Source organism: Lipotes vexillifer, unplaced genomic scaffold (genome assembly GCF_000442215.2).
Source record: "Lipotes vexillifer unplaced genomic scaffold, Lipotes_vexillifer_v1.1 scaffold1003, whole genome shotgun sequence".
Lineage (NCBI taxonomy): Eukaryota > Metazoa > Chordata > Mammalia > Artiodactyla > Lipotidae > Lipotes > Lipotes vexillifer.
This window is the reverse complement of record NW_006798890.1, coordinates 1,778,313-1,789,342: the sequence shown is the minus strand read 5'-3', so window position 1 is coordinate 1,789,342 and position 11,030 is coordinate 1,778,313. Positions and strand designations below refer to the sequence as shown.

General features: G+C 46.3%; 1 protein-coding gene across 1 annotated transcript in view; it reads left to right on the top strand.

Annotated features, from left to right (window-relative positions):
- Positions 1–5,106: 5,106 nt before the first annotated feature.
- Positions 5,107–11,030, top strand: part of MRPL37 (mitochondrial ribosomal protein L37) — a 21,433-nt gene continuing 15,509 nt past the window's right edge. The window contains exons 1-3 of the mRNA XM_007471153.1: positions 5,107–5,525; positions 8,680–8,863; positions 8,958–9,073. Of these exons, the coding sequence (XP_007471215.1) occupies positions 5,180–5,525; positions 8,680–8,863; positions 8,958–9,073 (646 nt within the window). The 5' untranslated portion in view covers positions 5,107–5,179. The remainder of the gene's footprint in view (positions 5,526–8,679; positions 8,864–8,957; positions 9,074–11,030) is intronic.

The window sequence follows — 11,030 nt, the reverse complement described above, 5'->3', positions numbered from 1 at the left end:
CCTCTTCGCGTGCTCTGAGGAGTGCTGGATTAAGATTACATAGAAAATCTCATTGAATTTTTAAAATATTTTAAGTGATGAAGTACAACATTCATGTACAACTTAATATTTATAAAAGTTATAAAAATAAATTATAGATAAATTATAAATAAAATAAATAAAAGAACCCTTTCGTAAGCACCTCTCACTCAAGTAAAAAGAACCTTGCTGACATCCCAGAAGCCACACATTTGTGTTCCTTCCTGATCACACCCCCGCTCCTTTCCACACACCACCACCCTTTTTTTTTTTTTTTTTTTTTTGTGGTACGCGGGCCTCTCACTGTTGTGGCCTTCCCCGCTGCGGAGCACAGGCTCCGGACATGCAGACTCAGCGGCCATGGCTCACGGGCCCGGCCGCTCTGCGGCATGTGGGATCTTCCCAGACCGGGGCACGAACCCATGTCCCCTGCATTGGCAGGGGGACTCTCAACCGCTGCGCCACCAGGGAAGCCCCACCCTGACTTTTGATATAATCATTCCCTTGCTTTTCCTTAGTTGTGCCACCTTTATTTGCAGCCCTACCCATTATTTATCAGCTTTGCTTAGTTTCTACCTTTAAACAGAATCATATGAATGCATTCTTCTGTGTCTGGTTCCTTTCACTCACCACTGTTGGTGAGTCACCTATCAAATTGCTGCATCTCATTTAATCTTTACAACAAGGCCAGTCCTGGAGGTGTCATTTTATGGATGGGAAAACTGGGGTCTGGAGAGGTTTAATAACTTACCCAGGGTGACAAAAGTCCCCAAATGATGGCACTGGGACTTTAACTCTGCTCTGTCTGGTTTCAGAACATATTGTTGTTCAATCACAGGAAAACAGGAGGAGGAGGAAGTCATGATGGTGCAGGTGAGAGATAATGAGGACCTGGACCAGGGGAGCTTCAGGGAGGACGAGAGGACAGCGGTCAATTAGAGAAATCCTGAAGCAGTAATTAACAGGACACAGAGACTGATGGATGTGAGGTGAGCAGGTGAGGGGGATAGAGGGGTTGAAGGGACATCCAGGTGTCTGGCTTGGATCCGTGGGTGGATAGTGGGTCCAAGAGAAGTTGAGTTTTAGGGGAAAGAGCAAGTGGGGGAGATGGTTAAGTTCAGTTTGAGGTACACTGAGTGCCTGTGGGACATCCAAGGGCAAAATCCAGCTGCCAGTTGGATTAAATAGGTCTAGGTACCTGAGTCTGGAGATGGAGCTCTGGGTAACTGACAACAAGGGAGGGATGAGTGGGAGAGGAAGAGAATAGGCTGGAGCCTCTGAAGGCCTGCTTGGCTTCCTGCTTCCTGCAGCACTCACTGCACTTGGTCCAGCCCTGGTCACTGCAGGTGCTCAATAAATGCTCTTCCAGTGAATGAATCTCTACCCTATAGCATTTCACACTGTTCTGAAATTACATGTTTATGTGGTTTTCTCTTCTTTTGAGACTGTGAACTCCTTGAGGGCAGAGACCTGTTTTTTATTCATTTTATGAACTAGAACAGTGTACATTTAAAAATATGGATGTTATATGAAAGGAAAGAAGGAAAGGAGCTTGGTTTCAGGGCCATTAGGTAAACATTGTCTGAAAGAAAGATCAGGGAGGAAAATTTAAATGGTTATGATTTATTTTGAGATGTTTCTGTGAGGGCAGTTTGAGATTTATCAAGGTTCTCTGTCTTCATATGTGGAACTATACAGTTTATATAGAAATAGACTTGGTCATCTCACCTGTAAGGAAACTATTCATTGAAAATTCCACAGGCAGGGACTTCCCTGGTGGTCCAGCCGTTAAGACTCTGTGCTCCCAATGCAGGGGGCCCGGGTTCAATCCCGGGTCAGGGAACTAGATCCTGCATGCTGCAACTAAAAGATCCCACATGCCACAACTAAAGATCCCGCACACTGCAATGAAGATCCCACACACAGCAATGAAGATCCCGCATGCCGCAACTAAGACCCGGTGCAGTCAAATAAATAAATAAATATTAAAAAAAAAATCCACAGGCAAATCAAAGCAAAAGAGGGTCTTCTCTCCCTCTTGTCTGAGAACAGAACTTAGGGGAAGTCTGATGTCCCAGAGCGTTATTTGATGTAAATATCACTCTTCCAAAATCTCCAGTCTTGGACTTCCCTGGTGGCGCAGTGGTTAAGAAGCCACCTGCCAACGCAGGGGACACGAGTTCGAGCCCAGGTTGGGGAAGATGCCACATGCTGCGGAGCATCTAAGCCTGTGCACCACAACTACTGAGCCTGCACTCTAGAGCCCGTGAGCCACAACTACTGAGCCCGCGTGCCACAACTACTGAAGCCCATGCGCCTAGAGCCGGTGCTCCGCAACAAGAGAAGCCACCGCAATGAGAAGCCTGCACATCGCAGCGAAGAGTAGCCCCCGCTCGCCGCAGTAAGGCCGCGTGCAGCAATGAAGACCCAACGCAGCCAAAAATAAATTAATTAATTAATTTTAAAATATAAATAAATAAAATTAAAAAAATAAAAGCTCCAGTCTTTGATTTCCTCCTATTCATTCCTGCCTCTTAGACACTTACTGGGCAGGGGCTGCTGAATGAGGTGCTGGGACACAGAGGTGACTGACACTCATCTCTGTCCTGGAGGAGTCATCCACTAAACAGATAAGAACCAGGATAAGATAGATGCACTGCCTCACTCAGTCCTTTCGACAGCTGTACATAAGTAGGCCATGCTGTTCCTCATTTCACAATGGAGAAAACTGAGGCCAGGAAGCAGGAGTGGCAAAGTTAGTGCACATACCTGGTCTCTTAAGATTCCAGGCTGCTCTTTCTCCCTGGATTTCATGCTCTAGAGGGCAGAGGAGAGTGTCTTCATCTCCAATTCCCAGTGCCTGGCACTGGGCTGGCACAGAACGGGGACCCAACTTGCCAAACTGCCATGGAATTTTACGGGCACCCTGGAGCTTCCCAAGGGCAGTAGCTTCATTCGTGCATAAAGTGCTAGAATCAAGGTGTGCGCCAAGTCTGTGGAAAAGCAGAGGAGCAAACCACCACACCTGCTAGAAGACAGTGAAGTCCTGTTTCTTGGTTACCAATCACTTCCCAGGAGCCCTAACCTTTAAGATCTTTCCCACTTTTCCTGCTTTCCACACCCATTTACACTGGAGCTTCCCATGGGCCCAAACGATGTGCTTCCAGTCTCCCCCTACACCATCAATCAGCACACCTCCCACCAGCTCTGATCACAACAGTCCCCTGCTTAGCAAGCTTCAATAGCTCCCCACTGCCTACAAGATACAATCCAAACTCCTTGTGTGGTGCCCAGTGTTCTCCTGATCAGAACTTGTCCAAATTCTCTTACCACTTACTATCATTGGTTTTAGAAGGGTAGTTCCTGTGTGCAATAAATCTTTCTCTTATAGAGGAAAGGCTGCTCTTTAGAGGAAAGAAAACCTGGTTCTACTGCTGGTTCTATGATTTCAGGAAGGTTTAGCAGGTTGAGAACCCCTTGAGGGCAAGCATGGTGCCTTATTCTTTCTGTATTCTACCACGAAGCACAGGCGTGGCATATGGAAGGCTCAGGTGAGTGCTGAGTACTCAGTTTACATATAAGGTCTGGGAGCCAGGCACAGTGCTAGGTGCTGGGATACAGCAGAGGTTAATAAAACATGGGCTCTACCTTCACAGAGCTTGCAGCCTAGCTTGGTGTCACATCAGTTCAACCCATTTTTCTTGCATGTTATGTACCAGGTTTGTATTAAGAGTGAATGAGATCTGATTCCCTCTTTATTGCTGACTTCTTACTCCCCAAAGGTTTTTCAGAGATAAAGTGAGGTAAGTGAAGGAGCCCTATTAACTGTAAACTGCTGTACAGTGTGAGGGTTATTTAGCCTTCTTTGCCTTAAATTTACTTTCTCCATGTTTTACTAATCCCACTCTCCCTAGTATTTTGGAAATTAGTAGAGAAGCTGGCCACGTCAGTCATGAATTTTAAAGACCAGGTTCACATCTTCTCTCAGCCTCTACCTTTTCAGTCTAAGAAGCCAGGCCTTGACATGTTGTTGCCTCTGCCTGGATGACTCTCCTCACCCTCAGGCCTTGCTTCAAGGTCACCTGCCCTCAGAGCCCTCCCCGAACCACCCCCTTCTCATTCTCTAGAAGGTACCCTATTTGCTTATTCATCACATTATTATGTATTCATTCATTAAACATATATTTACTATGTGCCAGGCACTGGTCTAGGAGCAGGTTTCACAGCAGTGAAGAAACAAAAACTCTTGCACTCATGGATCTTATATTCCAGTGAGAGCGTGATTAAATAAGATCAAAATAGAAAACATGTTATGTTACTGTTAAATACTGAAGAGAAAAATAACTGGGGAAAAGGGATATGAAGTCTGGGTGTGTGTTGCAATTGCTATTTATTTACTTTACTTGCTTTCTGTCTGCATCTCCCACTAAACTGTACGCTCTACATCGCACACCTGTTTTATTCACCAGTGTAAACCCGATGCTCAGCTGTGCCTGACACTCAGTGGGCATTTGATAAATACGTGCTGCGCAAGCACGGAGCAAAGTACACCTCCGCCGCTCTGGCCCTGCTTCTAGGAGGCGAAACGCGACATTCCGAGGAAAGGAACTCACTTTGGGCGCTGGGGAGGAGGCGTGCAGTGCAGCGCGGTCGGTGCGGCTCCGGCGTGGTGCAAGGGCCACGCTCAGGCTCCGCGTGAGAAGGGCTGGAGAGGCAAGGAAATTTACGGCGTACCCACCGCGCGCTGGTTGCTGAGCGGATGCGCTAGTTTAGGCATTTCTATCGCTATTTTTACGGCGAGTGACTTTAAGGCTCAGAAAGAAGCGCCCTGCCCAAGCTCCAATTGCTCGTTAAGCGATCAAGGTTGTCCCGAGTTCAGGCTTGAAGTCCTGAATCTCTTCTCCTAGTCCCCCTGCCCATCACAACCACTCACCTACCCTCCTGCGCTTCCCCGGGGAGGCAGGCAGGGAGGGTTCCACCTGTGGGAAATTGCTGACGGCCTGCAGGGTGGGGCAAGACGAGGGTGCCCTGACGATGATTGGTTAAAGTGGCTGCCACTCATAAAACGAGTCTCGGCGTTCGGCTCCTTTCGTTCCCAGCAGGCCTTGAGCGCGGGAAGATGGCGGCGTCCAGGTGGAGGTCTTGAAGAGATCGGATCGGTATGGCGTTGGCGTCGAGGTCAGCAAGGCTGGCGCTTGCCCGCCCCGGGCGGCTCGGTCTTGGGAGCTGCGGGGCCCCAAGACGCGGGGCGTACGAGTGGGGCGTGCGCTCCACGCGGAAGCCCGAGCCTCCTCCCCCGGACAGGGTGTACGAGATTCCTGGACTGGAGCCCATCACCTACGCGGGGAAGATGCACTTTATGCCTGGTCTGGCGCGGCCAGTCTTCCCGCCCTGGGACCCTGGCTGGACGCCCCCGAAGTTCCGCCGCTTGCCCCCGCTTCACGAGCACCCGCTGTACAAAGACCAGGCCTGCTACGTCTTCCACCAGCGTTGCCGCCTCCTCGAGGGTGAGGCCCCAGGACGGGCGGGAGAGGACCTTTGTCCTCTACGCAGCACTGACCCCGACCTTCTATGGCCTTGGGCAAGACGTTGAAACTCTGTGGGTCTCGGTTTCTCCGTCTGCGAAGTGGCCCGATATTGATTCTCATCTTCTGCGAATTGTTAGGATTAAGGGAGATGTAAAGAGCAGTATGTGTGAGGGAGTATTAGAGTTTTAGTGGCCAAGTGAAAAGATCTGGTTTCTAGGCGTAGCCCTGCCCCTCACCCTCTGTGTGATTTTGGGCAAGTGACCGAAGCTTCCTGAGCCTCCATTTCCTGTGAAATGAGTGGTTTTGACTAGGTGGTTCACATTGACCCAGCTCTTGCACTCTGGAGATGTAACTATGTTTGAGAACTAGTTGGAGGGGGATTATAGCGCAAAGAGACAACAGAAACAATCTTTAGTCTGCAGGTCTATCGCCTCATTTCAGGCTAGTCAATCAAGTTAATTGGTAATTAGGGTTGGTAATTGTGACAGAGGGGAAGTGATTGGCCAGTGATCTGCTCACAGGTGCACTGTGGGTTACTACTGAAGCCAGGGCTACACCTCTGGTTTCCCAGGTCGATGTCCTTTGTCAACGGTCAGAGCTGAGATGTTTTCAGGAAAAGGATCTGGACCTAAAATCCATCTAGTCCACTTCTGCTCCCTTTCACTCTCACTAAGAACAGGTCAAAATGACTTTAGCCAAAACCATCTGTATGTCTGGGGCAGTACCGGAAATTATGTTCCAGAGTCCCTGGAGGGGGTTGTTTATTGAGAGTCGTCTTACCCATTTTTTTCCTCCTCATTCTTCCTTAGTCCCTAAATCAGAGTGGGGTTAGGACAGGTCCTGAAAACACAAAATGGTCCAGGTAAGTGGGAGCAGAATTTTCTAGTAAGTAATTAGGAAAGAAAGAGACCTGGCAGGATTTGGGGACTAAGCCAAATAATAAATCCTAGGTTTGAAAAAAACTTATGTCAACTGGCCAGCCTCTTAAGCTTCTCAAACCCATTCCTGAAAGCTGTTTTTTTGGCCTTTAAATACTTCCAGTATCCTCACAGGGTGTTGTGAAGGACCTCACAAGACTTGGTACCCTTGAGTGACCCTGGTAACATTACCATGTGGATGAAGTGCATTAGCTGTGTCTTAGAAGTTAAGGTTAACTTGTTTGACTAGGCTGAAAACATACCCTATGCTTTCACCATATGCAGAGAGGTTCTGTAAAGTCTGTAATAAAATTGCAAGATACAGGGCTAGAGAAGCAGATTGGGGTAATGGAGAGATCATGGGCTTTAACATAGACAGACTCAGGTTCTCCTCCCAGCCCCATTGCTTACGAGGTTTGGGACTTGAAACAAATTCCTTAGTCTCTTGAGTTTCATCCTCCATTCCATAAAATCCCATCCAACTTGTAGTTAAAGCTCCTGGCACAGAGTAGATGGTAATGTTCAGTAAATGGCAGCTCTTACATATTATTCATGTACTAGTGAACCATAAATTCTTAGTATTTTATCCATTTTCAAGTTTAAGGAACAGTGGCAGTGTTGGGACTAAAAGTCAGGTTACCCAACCCCCAGTCCAGGGTTCTTTCTGCTGCACCACAAAATCCAGAAGTTAACATTTCTAAATATTTGTGTTTCTGGTGTCTTATGAGCCTTAGAGTGAAAAGTCTCATTACCTTTCATTTATCACCACAGAAGAAATTGTCTGAGGGTGTTTCCCTCAAAGTGTGCTAAGTTTGCTTTAATCCCAGACATAGTTTTTCAAATGAAGATATATCTCTGAGTCGAGTGATGTTTTTTCAACTGGGATGAGTAGCCTGCACCACAGCCCATCCCGCTGAGAGTAAGGGGGTTAAATTAGTTTTTAGAGACTAAGCACTCTGAATCAAATCTTTTAATTTATTTATACTCCTCCTTTTCCTGAAAAGTATTTTGGGCATCTTACAGAAATTTTGTAGCACAGCCAGATTAAATTAAAAATAGGTGAGGGGATCAGCACAAAGGAAAAATGAAACACTGAATACAAAAAATCCATTCTGTGAGGTTGTACTTGTCCAGGGGAGCCCCAAAGTTGACTCTCAACTTGCTAGCAGTCAACAAATGGTACAGAGATGGGGTCTGCTGACTAGGCCAGTTGCCTGTTTCTATAAATAGCTTTATTATAGTGAAACCATGCACACCTGTTTACTGATTACTTATGGCTGCTTTCGTGCTACCGTGGCAGAGCTGAGTAGTTGTGATAGAGACTGGCCCAGAAGCTGAAAATATTTACTGTCTGGCCCTTTAAGACAAAGTTTGACCCCTGGTATAGAGAAACATTGTGAGTTATGCAGTTCACCATGTCCAAAAGACAAAACAGTACTCTACCCAGGAAAAGCCCAACCTTCCTGTACAGAGGCCAGGGAGAAGTTCAGAAGGTCTCAGGGAGGACCCTGCATAATAAATTGAGCAACATCCTCAGTATGATTCTTTTGACAAATACAGCAGTACATTTCATAGGGCTTCATACAAAAATTTGCTTATAAAATAGCTTGTTACAGAATCTCAGAGTCAGATGCGAAAGATTATCTAGTGCTCCCAAACTCAGGGCTCCTCAAGTTATTCATGATCCAGAAGTTATTTTCATTATTTCCAAAAGCTCTTCCCCTTGATAGAGCAGTATGCACTTAATCCTGGGCCCATATCTATTAAATGATGTATATTTGGCAGACATGAGCTTTTCCAGTCAGGGACAAGGGTGTTGGTTAATAGAAAGGATCTAGGTTTTGAGAGGTTGGCATCTATTGATCTAGTCCTGTAATCTTGGGTCTGAATTCTGCAGGTAACAAATCCTTGCCTGCAAGATTCAGCCTCATGATCTCAGCCATCTTAGTGGCTGTTTGAATTCCTCCTGAGGCAAGTACTCACTGCCTCAATCAATTGTTAACTGTCTTTAGATGGTCATTCCTGAAGCTTGAAATCTGGCTCTTATAGCTTCTGCTTTTTATTTTAGTTCTGACCCCTCAGATGTCGGAACAAATCCCATCTCTCTCTCAAGGCTGCTTTTTCCCCAAAATGCTACCCGGCAGGGATAAGCATCTCTTCCTGAATGACTTTTTTTTTTTTTTGGTTTTGGTTTTTTGTGACTGATGACTCTAAAGGTGTAAAGCAGGCTCTCTGGCTTACCAAGACCAAGTTAATAGAAGGCCTTCCTGAGAAAGTGCTTAGCCTTGCTGACGATCCAAGGAACCACATAGAAAACCAAGATGAATGTGTTCTGAATGTGATCTTTCATGCTCGTCTCTGGCATTCTACTGAAGACATCCCCAAGAGAGAGACCTACTGGTAAGTCTCCCCCAAGTCAATAAGGTTTCCAACTGATGGATCTTGGAGTCAGCCTGTTGCTTTACATCTCCAAATGTCTCTTCTTTTCTCCAAGCCCAGTCATTGTGGACAGTCTGAGACAGCTGTGTAAATCCCAGATTCTCAAGCATCCTTCTCTGGCCAGACGGATCTGTGCCCAAAACAACACGTTATCCACCACCTGGAATCGAGGTTGGTCCTCCTGTATAGCAGAAAGCCTTTGTCTGTTCATTGTCTTTCTGCTCTTAGCCCCATCACCAGCTTATATTCCCTTCCCTGCTGCCATACCTATTCTCACTCCCATCCTTCATGGTCCAGTTCTGTGGCTCAGACATTGAAATGACATCCTCAGTGTCATTTCATTAGCCATAACCCAGCCTTTTTCTTTTTTTTTTTTTTGCGGTACGCGGGCCTCTCACTGCTGTGGCCTCTCCCATTGCGGAGTGCAGGCTCAGCGGCCATGGCTCACGGGCCTAGCTGCTCCGCGGCATGTGGGATCTTCCTGGACCGGGGCACGAACCCGTGTCCCCTGCATCAGCAGGTGGACTCTCAACCACTGCGCCACCAGGGGAGCCCCAGCCTTTTTCTTTTTTAATCATTTCTTTTCAAGACTTAATTCAAACCGTATCTGTTGAGTGCCTCTCACTGCCTAAATATTGACGATAAGGAAGTAATAAAACATACATTCTGCACTCCAAAGCTCGTATTCTACTGCAAGAGCCTTCTTACTCCATTCATGCTTTTCTCATTTTCCAAATCCATTTTCCACATAGCTGCTAGAATGATCTTTCTAAAGTGCAGGTTGTCTTATGTCCCTTCCCTGTTTCAAATCCTTTATTGTCTCGCAATAGCTTGACCATTTATCGTGGTATCCAAGGGTTTCTGTGATTTGGCCACCACCTGGTCTTTCTAGTCTAATCTCCTGCTCTCCTGCCCCCACCTCCATTCCCAGTTTACACTTAGCCACTTGCAGCCTTTTGGCATCAAGCTTTGCCTTTGCATGTGCTGTACATTGTGTCTGGAATGCTCTTTTCTTCTTTCCTCATTTGACTAAATTCTATGTCTGCATGACTCAGCTCAAGCCCCCTTCCCATGTGAATCCACAGGTTAGCTCTGTGCTCCTTGTGTCCATATGCCTACTTTTATCATAACACACATTATACTATATTGTGATTATTTAACATCTGTCTGCCCCACTAAACAGAACTTCTGATGATAGAGACTGTCATATTCATTTTTGTCCACAGTGTCTAGCAGTTCATGCCACACAAAAGGTGCTGACTGAAGGGACGGGTGAATTAATACCAAACCTCAGATGTTTTAGACAGGGATGTTCTGAGATCACAAGTGCTGTCTTTGGTGAATCCTGGAGCAGAGAAACCAGCTGTGGAGTAATTTGGGGTTTTCAGGACATCTGCTTGGTCAGGTTTCTCTAACTTGCCCTTTGAGTATGGACTTCCTGGCAAGGAGTCAGCTTTGTAGAGGTAATGGCACTACTAAGGAAGTTAGTGAACCTCATTAATAGAGGAGTACTTGTTGGCCCATTATCAAGTATTACCTCTAATTAAAGTGCCCCATTTGGAGCTGTTGCTGGAGGAGGGATGTGGAGGGAATTGAATTGGAAACCACAGTAGAGTGGTCTGTGGGGAGAATCTAAAACCCAAGGTTAGGATAGGTCCAGGCCCATTTATCTTCCTTTCACATTATGTGTGAGGAAACAGGAAATACTTGAGAAAACTGTTCTTGAGGTGTGGGTATGATGTTTGCATACCCAGTAAGGGAGGACACATGCTAATTAAATGACAGTGCTGTTGGCCAAACCAGTTTTTTTTTTTCCCCACATCTTTATTGGAGTATAAATGCTTTACAATGTTGTGTTAGTTTCTGCTGTACAACAGAGTGAATCAGCTATATGTATACATACATCCCCATATCCCCTCCCTCTTGAGCTTCCCTCCCACCCTCCCTATCCCATCCCTCTAGGTTGTCACAAAGCATCAAGTTGATCTCCTTGTGCTATGCAGCAGCTTCCCACTAGCCATCCATTTTACATTTGGTAGTGTATACTCTCTCACTTCATCCCAGCTTCCCCTTACCCTCCACCCATGCCCTCAGGTCCGTTCTTTTATGTCTGTGTCTTTATTCCTGC